The sequence below is a fragment of the Natator depressus genome, chromosome 27, assembly GCF_965152275.1.
Source record: "Natator depressus isolate rNatDep1 chromosome 27, rNatDep2.hap1, whole genome shotgun sequence".
NCBI classification, from domain to species: Eukaryota; Metazoa; Chordata; order Testudines; family Cheloniidae; genus Natator; species Natator depressus.
This window is the reverse complement of record NC_134260.1, coordinates 13792818-13813585: the sequence shown is the minus strand read 5'-3', so window position 1 is coordinate 13813585 and position 20768 is coordinate 13792818. Positions and strand designations below refer to the sequence as shown.

General features: G+C 38.7%; 1 protein-coding gene across 3 annotated transcripts; it reads left to right on the top strand.

Moving 5' to 3' along the window:
• The first annotated feature begins 2448 nt into the window (after nt 1-2448).
• On the top strand, nt 2449-20165 carry KRT222 (keratin 222). 3 transcript variants are annotated; one of them, XM_074940620.1, is made up of 6 exons: nt 2449-2708; nt 8367-8495; nt 9738-9958; nt 11413-11489; nt 12312-12420; nt 19471-20165. In XM_074940620.1, exons 1-6 carry the CDS (start codon nt 2556-2558, stop codon nt 19682-19684), a joined length of 903 nt encoding a protein of 300 aa, XP_074796721.1. In that variant the 5' UTR covers nt 2449-2555; the 3' UTR covers nt 19685-20165. The 3 variants fall into 3 exon arrangements, with proteins under 3 accessions (XP_074796721.1, XP_074796722.1, XP_074796723.1); XM_074940621.1 differs by having other exon boundaries at nt 2449-2651; nt 19471-20164; XM_074940622.1 differs by lacking the exon at nt 2449-2708 and adding an exon at nt 6697-6832 and having other exon boundaries at nt 19471-20164.
• The last annotated feature ends 603 nt before the right edge of the window (nt 20166-20768 follow it).

Sequence of the window (20768 nt, the reverse complement as noted above, 5' to 3'; positions counted from 1 at the left end):
ACTTATTACTGTTTAATTTATCAATTCATTGTAAAACTTCAATTTGGGACAATACTTCAGATTTGTTTCAGAGTAACAGCCGTGTTAGTCTGTATTTGCAAAAAGAAAAGGAGTACTTGTGGCACCTTAGAGACTAACCAATTTATTTGAGCATAAGCTTTCGTGAGCTACAGCTCACTTCATCGGATGCATACTGTGGAAAATACAGAAGATGTTCTTAGACATACAAACCATGAAAAAATGGGTGTTTACCACCACAAAAGGTTTTCTCTCCCCCCACCCCACTCTCCTGCTGGTAGTAGTTTATCTAAAATGATCACTCTCCTTACAATGTGTATGATAATCAAGTTGGGCCATTTCCAGCACAAATCCAGGTTTTCTCCCCACCCCCCCACAAACCCACTCTCCTGTTGGTAATAGCTTATCTAAAGTGATCACCCTCCTTACAATATGTATGATAATCAAGGTGGGCCATTTCCAGCACAAATCCAGGGTTTAACAAGAACGTCTGAGGAATGGGGGGGGGGGGGTGTAGGTAGGAAAAAAATCAAAAAGGATAGCTCTGATGTGGCTATCGCCCCCACATCCTCTGTAGTGAAGATTAATGCAAAGAATTAATTTAGCTTCTCTGCAATGGCGTTGTCTTCCCTGAGTGCTCCTTTAATACTTTTGTTGTTTGATGGCCCCACTGCCCACTTGGCAGGCTTCCTGCTTCCGATTTACCTTTTTTTTTTTAATTGCTGCTACTTTTCCCATCTTTATCAAGTTACTTATCAAATTATTTCTTGGGCTGCCTTATTATACTTTTACAATTTATTTGCCAGAGTTTGTGCTCCTTCCTATTTTACTCACTAGAATTTAACTTCCAAATTTTAAAGGATGCCTTTTTGCCTCTAATAGCCTGTTATTCTGCTATTTAGCCATGGTGGCATTCTTTTGGTTCTCCTACTGTCTTTATTTGATTTGGGGTATACATTTAGTCTGAGCCTCTATTATGGTGTTTTCTTGACCGTAATAAAAAATAAGATACAGTTTTGCTAACAGTAGATAAAACTCGCATAGAATTATGACTTCTAAATACAGATTTAGATTTTGATAGCAACATTCTTTGGACTAAATTACACTTCAATGTTTCTAAAAGTTCTTTTTTTCACAAGTAGAGTTCAGCAAGTTATATATCAATGTTATCTAGTTAAGCAGAAATAACTAGATAAATGAAGATGTATAGTATTAGTTCTATCTAAATATTCACACCAAAAATTAACTGGAAAATGATCAAATATATATTATCAACAAAAGCATATGTTAGCTGTCCTAACTGTACTACTGTACACTGTAAACCTATCTAGGTCTTTTAAATTTCTAACATAACAACAGTCATATTGGGTCAGACCAATGGTTCATCCACCCCAGTATCCTGTCTTCAGATAGTGGGTGATGCCAGATGTTTCCAAGGAAATGAACAGTACAGGGCAATTATCAAGTGATTCTTCCCATTGTCTAGTCCCAGCATCTGCCAGTTTGAGGCTCAGTGACTTCTCTATTCACTTTCTACACACCAATCATGATTTTATAGATCTCTGTAATATCCTCCCTTAGTTGTCTCTTTTCCTGACTGAACAGTCCCAGTCTTTTTAATCTCTCCTCATATGGAGGCTGTTCCATACCTCTACACATTTTTGTGGTCCTTCTCTGTACCTTTTACATTTCTAATATATCTTTTGTAAGATGGGGCGAACAGAACTGCATGGTGTGGGTGTACCATAACAGCATTCTGATATTTACTATCTTATTATCTATCCCTTTTCTAACGGTACTTAACATTCTGTTAGCTTTTTTGACTGCCGCTGCACATTGAGTGGATGGTTTCAGATAACTATCCACAATGACTCCAAGATCTCTCTCTCGAGTAGTAACAGCTAACTTAGGCCGCATAATTTTGTATGTCTCCTTGGGATTCTGTTTTCCAATGTGCACTACTTTGCATCTGTCAGTATTGAATTTCATCTTCCATTTAGTTGCCCAGTCACCCAGTACAACACTAGACTTTCTGACTGTTGTTAATGCTGGCTTACTTCCCTCCTTTGCATTCCAGTACAGCCAACCAAATTATGATTGCCACATGCAAGAGTGTACTGCCAGGAAAGTGTACTGTGCCCCCTCTCTGGTCTTTCAAATTCACACTGGACAACTATAATTTTGCCCTTATTATCAATATATCTTTCAGACTCTAGTTTCTTGGGTAAGTGTCTGGATTTACAATGTAATAAACACATGAAGACACTACTTTTGTTCATTTCATCACATTATCTGGGTCTTACCTTTTTAATCACTGCAGAATTGAGAGGTATTTGTATTTTTAAACATGATCTTCAAAACCGATTAAAAGCAGAGGATTTTTCAATGCTCCTACAAAAAAGAGCTCTGCATCTTTAAAATTCTGCTGTATTTTCTCTCCCTCTCTCTGCTTTCACTGCAGGCAGTGTAGGCTCTGCAGCAGCTGGCTCATCCTATCAATAAGGTTCCCGTTAGTCAAGGTGGAGGATGGGAGCAGAATGGAACTGTCCCAGCTCCTCAATGAGATCAGGGCAAACTATGAAATGCTCATCACCAGAAATCAGATAGAGACCGTCCTCTCAACAAGAACCCAGGTAAAGAGAATAAGGAGACAATCTATGTCTACCAAATTCAGCCTCAACCTCTTTGAGGTACAGTATTTCCTTTTCAATGCAGCATATTACTTGATTTAGAATTTACTGCAGTATGACTAGACCTAGAAGCTAAGAAAATATGTTATGCTTAGGTTATGAAACTCACTCGAAAGGAATGCTCTGTAATGAATCTGGATGTTTGTCTGTACATACAAGACAGTTATATTGTTGTGACTAAAAAAACATGATGACATATACAATAACATGGTACCCTCTAGCCTCAGTTAGAATTATCCCTCAGGAGGAAAACATCCTGAATATCATGTAGAGATGACGTAAAGAAGCCATTTATAAAGAGGATTTACAATTTTGAGCACATGTGTTATGGAAAACTTTACCTTCTCGGGACAGATTTTCTATTGTTTTCATAAAACTATGCCATATTTGTCTGCAATGTTTATATTACTTGTTCTCTGTGTCATATTTTTAAAGGTATAAATACCCTATTATAAATTCACAGACAACACATCTCTTGAGAACAACGTTACAATAATGTGACAAATCTGACTACAACCATCAAATGCCAAAAATTCCACACTGAAATTTGGGTCTTATATCACCCTTTTGTATTTTAATATTGCAAAGTATCAGGGAGTAGCCGTGTTAGTCTGTATCCACAAAAACAACAAGGAGTCTGGTGACACCTTAAAGACTAACAGATTTATTTGGGCATAAGCTTTTGTGGGTAAAACACCAGTTCTTCAGACGCATGGAGTGAAAATTACAGATGCAGGCATTATATAATGACACATGAAGGGAAAGGGGTTACCTCATAAGTGGAGAACCAGTGTTGACAGGGCCAATTCGATCAGGGTGGATGTAGTCCACTCCCAATAATAGATGAGGAGGTGTCAATTCCAGGAGAGGCAAAGCTGCTTTTGTAATGAGCCAGCCACTCCCAGTCCCTATTCAAGCCCAAATTAATGGTGTTAAATTTGCAAATGAATTTTAGTTCTGCTGTTTCTCTTTGAAGTCTGTTTCTGAAGTTTTTTTGTTCAAGTATAGCTACTTTTAAATCTGTTATAGAATGTCCAGGAAGACTGAAGTGTTCTCCTACTGGCTTTTGTATGTTACCATTCCTGATGTCTGATTTGTGTCCATTTATTCTTTTACGTAGGGACTGTCCGGTTTGGCCAATGTACATGGCAGAGGGGCATTGCTGGCATATGATGGAACAGACTTCAAAGAGAAACAGCAGAACTAAAATTTATTATATAATGCCTGCATCTGTAATTTTCACTCCATGCATCTGAAGAAGTGGTGTTTTACCCACGAAAGCTTATGCCCAAATAAATCTGTTAGTCTTTAAGGTGCCACCAGACTGCTTGTTGTTTTTGTGGATACAGACTAACACGGCTACCCCCTGATACTTGACACTATGCAAGGCACTAAATTTAGCTGTATGGAGTGGAAATCCATCAACCTCAACAAAAATCTCGCACAGATACAGACAGACATCATCTTCCTCTCCAAGTGCAAACAGATGGACATCATACCAAATGGACTGAAGGTAGAAAATCTATTGCAATCGACATACTACACTGACTATGGTGAGAGACTGTGCCACACACTCTCAAAGAAACTGAGGAACCACCTGATCAGCATCCTGTACAGCAGACAGGAGAAGATCAAGAATGAGCTCTCAAAACTGGAGACTCTCATACAAAACCAACCTTCCACACAAACTTCCACGTGGCTGGACTTTACAAAAAAGAGACAAGCCATTTACAACACACACTTCACTTCTCTACAGACGTAAAAGGACAGTAAACTATCTAAACTCCTACATGCCACAGGGGGCTACAACAGTGGTACCCTCAACTCACCTAACAATATTGTTAATCTATCCAACCACACACTTAGCCCAGCGGAAGAGTCTGTCCTATCTCGGGGACTCTCTTTCTGCCCCACTACCCCCATGAACATGATACAGTTCTGTCGTGATCTGGAAGCCTACTTTCGTCGTCTTCGACTCAAGGAATATTTTCAACACGCCACAGAACAGTGCACTGACCCACAGGAACCCTCCTACCAACACTACAAAAAGAAGAATTCTGTGTGCACTCCTCCTGACGGTTGAAATGACAGACTGGACTTCTACAGAGAGTGCTTCCGCAGACATGCACAGGTTGAAATTGTGAACAAACAGCATCACTTGTCCCATAACCTCAGCCATACAGAACGCAACGCCATCCACAGCCTCAGAAACAACTCTGACATTATGATCAAAGGGGCTGACAAAGGAGGTGCTGTAGTCATAATGAACAGGTGGGATTATGAACAGGAGGCTGCCAGGCAACTCTCCAACACCACATTCTACAGGCCACTATCCTCTGATCCCACTGAGGAGTACGAAAAGAAACTACACTATCTGCTCAAGAAACTCCCTGCTACAGCATAGGAACAAATCTACACAGTCACACCCCCAGAGCCCCGACCAGGGGTATTCTATCTGCTACCCAAGATCCATAAACCTGGAAACCCTGGACGCCCCATCATCTCAGGCATCAGCAATCTTACAGGATTATCTGGCTATTTGGACTCTCTCCTCAGACCCTACGCTACCAGCACTCCTAGCTATCTTTCAGACACCACCGATTTACTGAGGAAACTACAATGCATTGGTAGATCTTCCTGAAAATGCTATCCTGGCCACCATGGATGTAGAAGCTCTTTACACCAATATTCCACATGAGGAAGGACTACAAGCTGTCAAGAACAGTATCCCTGATGAGGCCACGGCACACCTGGTGGCTGAGCTTTGTGACTTTGTCCTCACCCACAACCATTTCAGATTTGGGGATGACTTATACCTTCAAGTCAGTTGCACTGCTATGGGTACCCACATGGCCCCACAGTATGCCAACATTTTTATGGCTGACGTAGAACAATGCTTCCTCAGCTGTCGTCCCCTAGCTCCCCTCCTCTACTTGCGCTACACTGATGACATCTTCATCATATGGACCCACAGGAAGGAGGCCCTTGAAGAATTCCACCTGGATTTCAACAATTTACACTCCACCCCAGCATCAACCTCAGCCTGGACTAGTACACACAAGAGATCCACTTCGTGACACTACAGTGCAAATAAGTGATGGTCACATAAACACCACCCTATACCGGAAACCTACTGACAGATATACTTACCTACATGCCTCCAGCTTCCATCCAGGACACATCACACAATCCATTGTCTACAGCCAAGCCCTAAGATACAACCGCATTTGTTCCAACCCCTCAGACAGAGACAAACACCTACAAGATCTTTATCAAGCATTCTTAAAACTACAATACCCACCTGGGGAAGTAAGGAAACAGATTGACAGAGCAAGACAGGTACCCAGAAATCACCTACTACAGGACAGGCCCAACAAGGAAAATAACAGAACACCACCGGCCGTCACGTATAGCCCCCAGTTAAAACCTCTGCAGCACATTATCAATGATCTACAACCTATCCTGGAAAATGATCCGTCACTCTCACAGACCTTGGCAGGCCAGTCCTCGCTTACAGACAGCCCCCCAACCTGAAGCAAATACTCACCAGCAACTATACACCACACCACAGAAACACTAACCCAGGAACCAATCCCTGTAGCAAACCTCATTGCCTACTCTGTCCCCATATCTACTCTAGTGACACCATCAGAGGACCCAACCACATCAGCCATACCATCAGAGGCTCATTCACTTGCATGTCTACTAATGTTATATATGTCATCACGTGCCAGCAATGCCCCTCTGCCATGTACATCGGCCGAACCGAACAATCCCTATGTAAAAGAATAAATGGACACAAATCGGACATCAGGAATGGTAACATACAAAAGCCAGTAGGAGAACACTTCAGTCTTCCTGGACATTCTATAACAGATTTAAAAGTAGCTATACTTGAACAAAAAAACTTCAGAAACAGACTTCAAAGAGAAATAGCAGAACTAAAATTCATTTGCAAATTTAACACTATTAATTTGGGCTTGAATAGGGACTGGGAGTGGCTGGCTCATTACAAAAGCAGCTTTGCCTCTCCTGGAATTGACACCTCCTCATCTATTATTGGGAGTGGACTACATCCACCCTGATCGAATTGGCCCTGTCAACACTGGTTCTCCACTTGTGAGGTAACTCCCTTCCCTTCATGTGTCATTATATAATGCCTGCATCTGTAATTTTCACTCCATGCGTCTGAAGAACTGGTGTTTTACCCACAAAAGCTTATGCCCAAATAAATCTGTTAGTCTTTAAATTGGCACCAGATTCCTTTAATATTGCAGAAATTCTGAATACTGAGAGATTTACTCATCATAGGCCAGATTCCCCAATACACTCTGACTGCTTTGCGCCACTCTGAAGACGCAAAGCAGCCATAAACACAGTTTAACTGTTTTATTAAGCCAACTTTACATTTTCTTTGCACCAGGGCAGCGCAAAGCAGCCAAAGCGTACTGAGAAATCTGGCCTCACATGTGTTGCAGTACTGAGACACAAAACGGCAGGTAGAGAACAGAGTTCAGCGTGAAGTGTGAATTACATGGCTTTTCTTATCATAATGGTGGATTGATAACATTAAAAACACATTAACATTTTAAAGACAAAATATTAGTTCTTCTTTTACTCTCCTGCCAAGACCCGAATTCAAGAATTTTTCCCTCAGTAACAGCTGATGTCATAACAAGAACCTATGGTAAAGTAGGAAAGTGCGCAAAGGAAAATGTTCTGCTTCAGGTGCTTGTGATGTCACCAGTGCTTGCAGGCAAAACAAAGAAATGTGAAAGGAACCCTAAGTATCATTATCATAATAAACGCTACGTAAGTACTGAGCATCATTCCTGCTAGAAACTGACCTGATATGACCATTTTAAAGTCATGTAATATACCCCATAACCACAGCTACTGTCAAGCTGCTTCACAATCTAATTTATGTAACATATCTAATAGTGGAATAAGATCTGAAATAAGCATTGCCAACTTCACTGACTTCAGTGAAGCTAGGCCTATTTAATACAGGGCTGGATTTGGTCATAATATAGTTGGTAAGCCAATACTGGATCAGCATTACAACGAAGAGTGTTATAAAGTGCAGGGGAAGAGTGTTCTAAACATCTGGTTTAGGTTCTCTAATAGGTTAGCCTGACCATCCCTATCCTATACTTTTCTGCACCTAAGATAATACAAGTCTCAAAATTATTAATAAAATATTTCAATGAGTTCTTCATTCTTTCTCTACTATATGATTGTTCAATCCATGCCAATGTATCTGGCCCCGATATTGTTAATCAACTGAGATTTTGTACAGAATATGTCCAAGTTGTGTCTGTTTCTGTGAGTATTTATGTTAAGATAGCAGAGACAAAAGTAACCTGTCTTCTTAAGCCTCTTTCGTAGAGGTGCAACAGTTACTAAAGATGCAGCAAAGTATTTCCCTTGCAATACAAGAGGTTCCTCAGAGTTTACAATATTCTGATAATGACAGTTTAGCTTTTCATTACAACCTTGAACAAATATATTCAGTTGCCACACAAAAAAATTAACCTAAAAAACCTGTTTTAAGAGAAGTAGATAAGATTTTTTTTCAAAAATACATTTATTTTATGTTCATTCTTTTAAAATATTTTTTATTTGTAATACTGTTATCTTGTTTATCATTTTCTGCAGCTAGAAGAAGCTACAAGTGAAAGAATGGACAAAGATGAAGAAGCTTTAAAGGCAGCCAGAGCAGAGCTCAGTGAAGCCAGGCGACAGTGGCATCGTATGCAAATTGAAATTGAATCTCTCCAGGCTGTGGTAAGCATGGTCAAAAATTGATATTATCAACTTCCTGAAAAAAATAACCCATTTCTTCTTCTGACATGCAGTATTCCATAGTTCAATATGCACATCAATAACATCCAACAGATGATGGAAACACAGCAAGAACAGAAATGCATAGTGGCTTTGCCTGGGGCCTTTATCTCTTTCTCTTGGTCATTAATTGCCAGAAACTCCCCCAGTCAGTTATCAATGCTTAAGAATATGACATCTTTTGATTCAGAATCTATAATTTTGCATATACTGCTATTATGTTTACTTTTTTACTCCTGACAATCAATACCCACGGATTTCAAGAATTCTTCCACAATATCCCCATATCAATTTCCTAATAAATATCCTGCCTGACTGATCTATTCAAATCATGTTTATTTTAATTCTTTGGAATTATGGCTCTGAGTCAACAAAACAATTAATAATATACTTTAAGTTAAGAATGTACTTAAATGTTTTGCTGAATCACAGCTTAAGTCTATAATAGTGTTGAAAACAATTCTGTCCATCTATCCAACTGCTTTGACTGACTACAGTAGGGAACTTTAGAAAACAATCCTTCTCCCACTGCTATCACCAGTTCATCTGCTCTGGTGGGAGATCTAGTGTAGATTAGTTTCTGGCAACTTCCAGTGTCACACCAAAAGAGACTTGTGTACACCAGCATTTCCAGTGGTGTAGATAAAGTGGTGGTAGCACTGATGGGAATTTTTCTTAAAATTCACTAGTGATGACAAAGCCTAGGAATTACACTGTTTGTAACACGATTTCAGGGAGATCCACTACTGACAACAGATGTCAGATATTTGTCAATTTCCCTATTGCAGACAGGGGTTGTAACTTGATGACGATGACTTTGCAACACTGTGAATACCTGTGACTATTAGAAAACACATCATTCTGGACAGCCGGGTGAAATTACTCATCAAAACTGATTGATTTCATCATATAGTAGAAGGCTACAATTTTTGTGTGTGAGCTTCTAATTGAGTTTATATGTTTACAGATCTTACTGGAAAATTAGATGCAAAAAGCCACCAGTTTAAGTTTCTTATCAAAGGTGTTATAAAAGCTGGATTATTATTACAGTTCCTAAAGATTATTTAGCAAATAAATTGAAAAATAAATTTTAAAATATGTTGTCTGAATTGTTAGTAAACACTATGTGGAACTGAACTTTTAGAACTACTTTTTGGACCTTTAATTTATTTATTTATTTGCCAGGAAAGAGGATTGGAAAGTTGTCTGCATGCCACTGAGCAGCAGTACCAGATGCAACTGCAGAATTTAAAAGCTGAGATTGAAGGTTTAGAGAAGGAGCTACAGCATGTGAGGAGAGGTATTGAGGAACAGCTTCAGGAGCATGAAATACTACTGAACACTAAGATGAGGCTGGAGCAGGAGATAGCAACGTATCGCAGTTTGCTGGAGAAAGAGGAAAACAGGTATTTTACAGAATGGAGAAAGTGTATTTGCTTTTATATTATTTTTCAGAACTTCTGTTTGCAGTACTTTTCAGAGTTGCAATCACATGAACTCCGCCATCAAATATAGTAGCAAATCCTTCATGAAAGGAATTTTCATTTTGACGTGTGCAAGTTCTATTCAGGCATATTTAAAATCTAAAATTAATATGTTAAATGATTGCATGAACAACTTTCATGCCATTAAAATATCTTAACTTACAAGGTCTGCAGTGCTTATTTTTTCTGATTTTCCATGGTTTTCTTTAGAAAAATTATCGGTTTTGTTTTTTTAAAGTAAAGTTTATTATTTAACCAATATTTAAAAGCAGTTTGGCCCCCACAGTAGGAAATATTTAGGACTCACCAACCCTCATTGAAAAGAAAAAAGCATAGTACTGGATGTGTGTGCCCAGCTGTATTATCAGATGTTTGCTTCAGTACAGTTTTAATCTAATTATACATAGTGGACCTGATTCAACAGTGTTACACCATTTTGATTTCAATTGAGTTACACCAGCATCAAACTGGAGTAAAATATATTGATCAAAACCTGTAAAAACAAAATGCTGCTGTAATAATTCAACACAGATTTAGCTTTAATGTTTTAAAGAAAGAGAGAAAACTTAAATAATTATCATTCCAAAGCTACTAGTTTAAACAGTTCTTCATTTTCCCACATACACTGTACTGCTCATACATTAGCATTGTCATCTTTAAGCCTTCCCATGCTTTGAATATGTGAATTCCCTGAAGATAAATTAAATAAATTTCATCTGGAAAATCTCAGGTATAGTGCAAATCAGAGGCAGGATTTGGGTTTGGCACATCTGAGTATCTGTTAACATAAATGATGTTAAATACTGAAATACTGGTAGTGTTCCCATGTTAAAGAATAAGGGTCCCATTCTCCCTTAAATAGGGATAACCTCCATAGGCGACATGAAACTCCACTATTTTTGCAAGTAAAAGTGTTTCTTAGGAATACTTTTGGGTGGGCGGGAATTTTGCCTTCTCTGCCCCTCCTCTGCCCCATGCAGAAGAAGCTAGAGGGTTTCACTCCAAGAACCTCACAGGCAAAAACGTTTGCACATTAGAGCCCCAAGTGAGGGAACTTATTTTCAATATATTGCTATTGTATAACTATGTAAAAATATACATAGCTCATTATGAATAAATAAAAAAAATATTAAGAAAAGGTCTTTCTCGCATACTTCAAAATTACTAAAAACCTTTCAGGAAAGAATGATGGAATACAAATACAAATTTTCAACATTCTTTAGTCCTACAATCAAAATAAAATGTGACTACAATAAATCTATATACAAATCTCATTGTCATTATTTCTACATATTTTCCCCTCAATTGCTCACCATTCAAGTTTTGGATTAAAACAGCAACATTATTACATTTTTGTAATATTTTCATTTTTTCAGGTTTCATTGTTCTACACCTGATAGAAAAGATGACAGAAAACCTACCACCAGCAAGACAGCTTTTATCCCACCTTCAAGTGAGTTTTTTAAGACAAGGGAACATTCCTAAAATAAAACCACAATAGTTTTTCAGTTCTTAATGTTCCCCAGATGAATTTCCTAAACAGGAGCGACAAAAAGGTACTAGTGTTGTGATGGAACACATGCTTTCTTCCCACAGATAAACCCAAAGGAGAGTAAAACTTGTACCCCAAACTCAAGGAGTAAAAACTTTACTGAATTAAAGTATATTGATGAATGCTGTGCATCAGATATCTTACAGTAAATTATTGAAAAACATAGCTGATTCTGTATTTGATTAATGCATAGCTAGGAAAGAACTATTTCTGATTTCTCTTATCTCAGATCTATTGTCACATATTCCAGTCTACAGTATCTTTAAAAAATAATTAAATGCCTAATTTAGTCACAGATAATGCCAAAATAAACAATTTAGAGCTAAATTCTTCTCAGGCCAGAATGGAGAAGATGGCCAAAGACACGGCCTGGTGTATCATCCTCCACTGGAATTTGTTTGCCAGGGCTGAATTCAGGTGGGTGAGTTAGGAGGGCATACAGAGAAACACAGATTTTCTTCTGAAAGGGGGTAGTGTGCGCCCAAAGCTAGCACATACTGCTGACCACAACATATAGATAGCTCAGTTACCAGATACGCCCCCAAGTGACAGACTACAGTCCCTTAAGGAGATGGTACACAAGCTGGCATACTAGCCAGGATTACCTCCTACTAGTCTCTTGAACATTATAAAGAGATCTTTTCCTGATGATTGTACAAGGAGTGAAGGCTCCTGAAGAGGGCTCAGAAGAAATATCTGGTATATTTGCATTTTCCTTTACAGCTGGTGCCGTAAAGAAGCATGAAGATGAAAAGGTGGAAAAATTGACAAAGCAAGCAATCTTAAATGGAAGCGTTGTGAAGGAAAGTGCTGAAGCTCATGGCACTATACAGTAAGACAAACATAAATTTAGCAAAATAATAATTATATATATATATGTGTTCTATATATGTAAATGTAAACCTCTCTGGGCTGCACTCTGTATCCCTGGTAGCATCCTTCTTGTACACCATTTCCAGTTAGCAAGGAGGCAACTATAAGATCAGTGTGGACAACACCTCCATCAATAAGTGGTGCTGTATCATTATTTTAGTGCTAAGGTGTTGCCATGTTTTGATAGTATGCTCTCGGATCAGAACAAGAGACGAGAAAGGAGAGGAGAAGTTTTTAGTTCTGCCTGTGTGTACTGGAGTTGTTGCCTGCAGTGTCCCAATAAATCCTTTGATTTCTGTAAGCAAGTATTACAACTGGTGGCAGTAGCTTCAAGATGGCAAAAGCACTTTGGCCCGAGAATAAATGTATTGGTCATGCAGGTGAGACTGGAATCTGTGAGTACTTAACAGACTTTGAGCTATTGCTCTCTGTAAATGAATGGACTGATGAGAAAGCAGTACAGTACTTCGCTGTGTTTTTGGATGGTGATGCCAAAGCCTTTTGCTAGCACCTTCCTAGTGCAAATCATGGATCTTACAAAAAGTTACACAAACATTTATACACTGCTGGGGGGTGGAGGGGAGGGGATCTTTTGAAATACTGGAAGGAATGACAAGCCAGGAGGTGTCAGGAAGGTGGAACTCCTGCATAGTTATTTGTGGGCATTGAAGAGATTGTTCAATAGGGCTTTCCCTACACCACCCTGTCCAGAACATGACTTGAGTGAAGCAGAATGTGCTGCGCAAAATCTGGAACAGGCAATGCAGAGAGGGGCCTATGCCCAGTGGCAAGCCATGAGAGAATCCTGTGTGAAAAGACAGTTTATAAACAGTTTAATAGGGGAACTTCATAAACTGCTGGGGAAGGAAGATAACATACTAGATAACGCTATGGGCCAGATTATATACAGAGTTACAAATGTGGAAGCAGAAATTGGGTTTCCTTAAAGTATCAGCTGTTAATGCCCAGACTCATGGTGACTCCTTTATGCCAGATGCAGCACTTCACGAAATAATTGCTAGTGAGGTGGCTAAAATGCTGGAGGAGGCATGGGTGCAAGCTATTCTCAGGTGTCTCATGGGTTACTTGAGACAGACCGTTTCCTGACATTTGCAGGCAAAGTGGATGAAAAGGCTACTGGAGTCAGAATTGCCCGAGCACAGGAACCCACACCGGAGAAGCTAAAAGTTGTTGAGGCAGTAGGGTCACCCTCAGCAACTATCAGCATGGGCCATTTGAAGAGCCGGCCAGATACCTGTTACTATGTGTCTAGAGACATCAACAGCTGGAAAACCACAATGCTGTTGGACTTATGACCTGAATTATGTCTGATATATGGAGAACACGCAGTGCTGAAAGGAATAAAAAAGTTTATGCAGGAGGTAAACTGACAAGTATTGATCATCAACCACTGCACATAATGGGAGACATCCAGCTCCTACTGAACTCAGGGTTTTTGCACATTAAATGGGCTTTTGTTGAGGTGACCAATATTTCTAGTGCTGTAGTATTGGGAGTGGATTTCATCCAAAAGCACCACAAGAACCCTTAGGGTGTTAATAAAACAAATTTGCCCCCATATAATATTCAGATACCTCCGTTGGATGTGGGTAGGAGGAAGTGTGGATCCTGAGGGAAAACTCTTGGGGCCTTAGAGGTGACTCTACCATGACTACAGAGGGTGACAGAGATGAATTGCTTCCTGTGGTGGTTCAGAATAAAGTTGTGGTGAAGCCAGGTCATCATTCAATAATACCTTTAAGAATAAAGGACTGTTGCAGTGAACCTGTAGGAGTGTTGGAAGTTACAAACATCCATTTAGAATTGCAGTTTGGCAGAAATGTGTTTCAAGCTGGATCAAATGAGGACTGGCAAGCTAGTGAAAAATCAGACCACGGGGACAGTGTCCAATGTAGCTAGTGTCTCAAAGCCTCTCACAGAGGTCAAGAGCTGTGGAGCAATCCAGTCAGTAGTACAGCCAGAGGCTGACTTGACAGAAGCACCTGTAGAAGGCAATAAAAGGAAACAATCCGAACTGTTCTTACAATATGCTAGCATGTTCTCCAAGAATACTGAAGAGCTTGAGAGATATGATTTGGTGCAACATCGAACTGTGCTTAAACCAGAGAGCATTCCCGTGATGCAGCCTCCACATCAGATCCCCCTGACATATCAGGTAACAGTGAAAGCTAAACCACTTGTGGGAGGATGCCCTGACTGAGCAATCTACATCACCTTGGGCAACCACAATTGTAATTGTGGAAAAGCCCAACAGAGACTTGAAGATATGAGTGCTGGAGACTGGACTAGATGGTCCCTTCCAGTCCTATGATTCTATGATATGCATTGACTACAGGAGATTTAATTCAAAAACAATTCAAGATAGCTACCCACATAGCAGACTCCTAGATAGTATGTCAGGAGCAAAATATTTTAGTAGTTTTGATTGGGTATTCGGATACCATCAGATTAAAGTGGCACCTAAAGATCAAGAAAAAACTGCCTTTGTGAAACCTCATGGATTATTTCAATTCTTTTCAGACTCATGAATGCATCAGGGATATTTCCAGAGAATAGTAAATGATTTAACCCAAGTTTTGAGAATTGAAGACATCCTCATGTACACAGATGACTTCATTTGTTTCCACAAAACATGGGAGGAATATCTGGTAAAAGTGGAAAGGATTCTAAAGCTTTTTAAACAGTCATGGTTTAAACATGTAGGAAACAAAAGTCAGTTTGTGAGGAGTCGCATCAGGACATACAGTCAGCAAGAAGGGTTGAAACCCCAACCCCAGAAACTGACCATTATAAAGGATGTGAAGGTTCTTACAAACCCGAAGAAGGTAAAGTAGACTGTAGACCTTTCCAGATTCTATAGGAGATTTGTACTAAATTTCACAACGTGAATACCAGATAACTAAGAATGACTTTCTCTGGACAGAGGGACACCAAAAAGCATTTGAGTCACTGAAGGAAGGATTTCTCAGCCATGTTGTACTTAAATTCCCAGACCCATCCTGTCCATTCATGGTAACCTATAAGGGCTCAAAGGTTTCACTTGAACAAATTGATATTCACTTGCTGGAGGATTCTCTGCTCCTTGAAGTCTTTAAACCATGATTTGAGGACTTCAATAGCTCAGACATAGGTGAGGTTTTTCGCAGGAGTGGGTGGGTGAGATTCTGTGGCCTGCATTGTGCAGGAGGTCAGACTAGATGATCATAATGGTCCCTTCTGACCTTAGTATCTATGAATCTATAAGCACTTGAACAAACTGATAAGCTTGGTAGTCACAGATCGGTAGCTTTTGGCTACAGAACTGAAGTGTTTGGCTATTTGTGAAAACTCTCCAGGCTTATTGTCCATATTTATTAGTTATGGAATTCACAGTGTACACATATAATGCCCTGCAATGGTTCCTTATGAAGCATAACCCAGAAGGAAAACCTGTGGAGACAGATTCACTAACTGTCCAAATATATATTCACCATAAATCTGGAAAGCAAAATATGGTTGAGGATACTCTCTGCCAGGTGAGGGCAGTAAAAATAGACTCACACTGGTCCTGTGAGGACATCCAGTAAGAACAGACTAAGGAGACTGAGTTAATTTTGGTGCATTAACAGATTAAATGAAGGATATGTAGATGGAGGAAGGTTCAATTCAAGAACAATTACCCGTTTATCCAGCTACTGACTTGCTGGTGAAGGAGCATAACACAATTGTCTTGCCAGCAAGCTTACAGACAACAACAGTATTGCAGTGTCTTTATGATAATGAAGCTGCAGGACACCAGTGGTATGAATAGACAATGAGCCAGGTACAGAACAGATTTTTTTTTTTGGCTGGGCATGGCTGCTGATGTTAAGGTACTTTTCCTGTCTCACCCATCAAGAAAGGAAAGTGCCAGCAACGAGAGGCAGAAGTCCTTTATGGGAAATGCCTCAATCTGTTGAGCCCTGCGAGTGCATACAGATTGACTTAAAAGGCCCACTACAGAAACACCAGCTGGAAATCAATATTTGTTGATAGCGTATGACACCTTCTCAAAGTATGTGGTAGAACAACTACTGAAGGCTAAAAGGAGTGAGAGAGTTATGGATGCATTGATAAAACATGTAGTTGCATCTGTAATGATCAGGGGAAAGAATCTGAATCATGGTTATTACACGAGGTTTGCCGACAACTCCAGGTAAACAAGGTGAGGACCAGTGTTGTCCACCTTCTGAGTAATGAGAGAGTGGAAAGAGTAAACCAGACCATTGGTTCCATGCATAGAGTTTTAGTGAAGACCAACAAGACTGGGACACAAAGACATCTTTTGTCATCTCTGCATATAACACCAGCCAGCATGCAACTGTCCTTCACTCTCCCTATGAAATTATTTTTCAACTCTGCAAATTCATGCTTCCCTGTGGATGTTCAGGCAGCAGGAACCAGCAAGGCCCCCTGAACCTCCACTGGTGGGTGACATGGCCAAGTCTTATATCTGACCTGAGGACAGCATTCCAGAAGGTGGAGGAAAGATGAGCTGGAAGCAAACATGCCAGGAAATAGGAGAATTATGTGCCCATCCAGGAAGGAGAGAAGGCATGGCTGCACAACTGGAAAAAGCAGCCTGGAAAAAATTCCAAATTTATACCTTTTAGGAGGGAACTTTACACAATAATTAAGAAAATAAATGACTTATTCTTGCTGTTACAAAAAGCAAGAGCTCACCCCTTCGTAGCGCCTCGAGAACTGATGCACAGATGAATTGAAAGAAAGGGGAGACAAACACTTAGGATATTCAATAATCATCCCAAAGGGATACAGAAGAGGATTTGGAAGAATCCAAGCAGGTTCCTATAGCTATGGAAGGCAAGTCATGGAGGAGGAATTGTCAGGGTGTCTTCAGAACCTCAAGATACTGTAGTCTTCAACAGGCATTGTCCACAACAGATAAGCCTAACATGAAGGACATGGACCCTGCACTCACTCTCCTTACAATGTGTATGATAAACACCCATTTTTTCATGGTCTGTGCGTATATAAATCTCCTCACTGTATTTTCCACTTTATGTATCCGATGAAGTGAGCTGTAGCTCACAAAAGCTTATGCTCAAATAAATTGGTTAGTCTCTAAGGTGCCACAAGTACTCCTTTTCTTCCTGCACTCACTGATAATCTAGATCCAACTACGAATGAAGACTTGAGAGAACAGACCAACACGGAAATCTGTGTGGATGGCAAACTACCTGGATTCCTAGGAGTTACTATAATCAAACTTTTGTTACTGTTTTTAAATTATTTAACCAGCAGGGGGAAAGTAGTAATTATCAGTGTAGACAGCACTTCCACCAATAAGTGATGCTGTATCTTTCTCTTAATACTAAATTGTCTTGTTTTGATATTGGATTTGAGCAGGGAGGGGTATGTACCAAGTTTTTACCCTGCCTTTGCGTGCTGGAATTGTTACTTGCAGCATCCCAATAAATGCTTTGATTTCTATAAGCAACTATTACACTACACAGAGTAGCAATAGCTACTCTTCAAGCTATACTGCGTTGCACAATTTTTTATTATCTAAGTTTTGTGATTGTATTTGTTTTTATGAGACACTATATATTATAATAAACATACTAATTCTAGTATCTGATTCCCTTCCAATAATGTGTCAGTTAGTAACCTTAATGATAAAAAAAAGAAGGTAAACAATGCAATACTTTACTAAATGCTGCAGAGTGCTAAATAATTATTACTTAAATCAACAACATTGCTGTCTACCTTCTGCTTGCATGAGGCTAAAAATTGTGATTTTTAAGGGTTTCCATGTACTTCCACAGTGTGGAATCCAAATAGATTATTTTCAGAATCGTACCCTTTGGGTGAAATCCTGGTGCCCCTGAAATCAATGACAAAAATCCCATTTATATCAGTGGGGCCCAGATTTCACTCTTTATGTGTTATCAGTTGAGGAATACTTACATAAATCTGCAATAGAGTATTTAAAGGTTATATAAAAACATACCATCTTCAAGAGACTTTCTACATTTTTAGTATGAAACAGAATAGAATAAAATTATATTTTACCTAGCCAATCTTAAAAGCATTTTAAGACCTAAGAACTGTGAACTATACTATCTTACTAAAAAAAAAACCAGGTATTTTACTAGCCTTGTACCATTATTTTTTCAGATTCTATTCTTGTGTTTTTCATATTGGCCCCTTTCCTACTTTCATTATGAACTACAGATACATGATAAATTTGCCAGGTTTCCTTGTTGTTAATTAAAGCAATTATTAAATATTATTTACCTTAACTTGCTTTACTAATAGAGGACAGCATCGTTGTTGTTGTTTTTGTACCTTCTTTTTTTCATTAATATTTAATGAAAACTGGGCCAACTGTGTCACTAATATTTAAGTGCAATTACTCATTGAAATCGTTAGGGCCTGATCCTGAAACTCTTATTTATGTAAGTAATCCTCACTCTTGCCAACAGTCTGATAGACTTAAATGGGACTACTTGCTTAAGTAAAGTTTACTCATGTGAATGAAGGCTCTAGAATCAGGCTCTTAGCTACTATGTACTTAATTCTATCTTTGCACTAAAAGTAAGCAACAGTTCTGAAGTCTGCATCTGGATTTCTAACCCTCCTTATTTTGAATGCATTCAGATCCAGGGACTTGGTTCTGCCCATTACAGATATAGAGGTAACTGCAAAACTCAGATCTGGGATTGGATTTCAAATAACCTTCCCACTAAAACCTGGGGGTGTTTAGACTCATGGCTTTTGATCCATTTCTATTTTTCTACAATAAGTAGATATATAATGAGGCTAACCCTTTAGTCTGTATTTCTTGAGAATGTAGCTATGAAAAAAGAACTCTGAAATCTTTGCATTTCCTAAAATTATCTCCATATCCCATTACGGAATTTTTCATCACATTTTAAAAGCATACTTTGAAGACATGTAATACTGTGCCTTCAGGATCACATTTACATTTCATTTATTGTTTCAGGACAGAAAAAGTGGATGAAGTTATTAAAGAATGGGAAGGATCTTTCTTTAAGGACAATCCTCATTTAAGAAAAAAATCTGTTTCTTTGCGCTTTGATCTCCACCTAGCAGCAACAGATGATGGATGTTTACAGACTAAACAGAATAACCTACCTGACATTGAAGTCAGGCTGGTAATGCGGAGGTCTTGCAGTATTCCATCTATCAAACCTTAACCTGCAGCAAACTAACTCATGGGTCATTTATGATGGGCTTTGGAAATAAATAACATTAAGACAGATGTAGATGGACCACATGGCTTCCCCTCATCTTGTCACAACTATGAAATGTTTCTAAGTATATGCTTTAATAAATATACGAATAATGTGAGATTGTCTTAAATGAAAGAGAGCTGGGTATAGGTGTTATATTTTAAGAAACCTAACTCCTATTAGTTTTTTACCCTTTGTTCATTAATTTTCTCATTTGTTTTTTCCAAAATCTTGCTTTGCTTTGTTGAATTTTGTCAAATATTGAAGAATTGAACTATACCTTTATACCTTTACGTTACTTTTGTAACAAAGAATCTGTTTTCTCTTTTCAGTTAATGAAAACTGAACATTTTATTTTCTTATTCTTCAATATAACAGTCATCATGTATCCTTGTATCACTAAAAACACAAAAGTATCATACTGGATGGTATACATCTAAAACCATTTTTTTTAACTGACAAAAGGTAAATGTATAAAAACTCTTAAAGTATGTAAACTATTACAAATAATTACAAATAAATTTTCCTTGAAAAGGAAATGGCTAATTTTTTTTAATTTGAGAAAGTAACCCATCTAAAATAGTGTTTTCTCCAGTGCATCCATGCACATATTCCTTAAAACCGGTTTTACAAGGAAATAATATTGAGAGATATCATGCCATTGATTTTTAAGGAGAATTCTCCATTAAAATCAATTCAGGGTTTTACTTTAAAACTGAAGGTATGATATAGGCCATTGAGCTTACTACATCTATAGGTTTCCCTCTCTGAGTTCTAGTGAAATATGAAGGGTGAAATCCAGACTGCTCTGTAGTCAATAGGAGATTTGCAACTGACTTCACTGGGGCCAGGATTTCACCTGATGTGAAATACAAAATACTAGACCTAGTCCCACAAGCACTCCATGCATGACATTTTATGACTTCAATGGAAGTTCCACACATAGAAGTCTTGTAGGATCAGCTCCATTGTGTTACTAGAAAGACAAGGTAAGGAACCTGTTTCTATGCTTATTTCATTTAAATTAATATGATTAAAAGCAGATTTT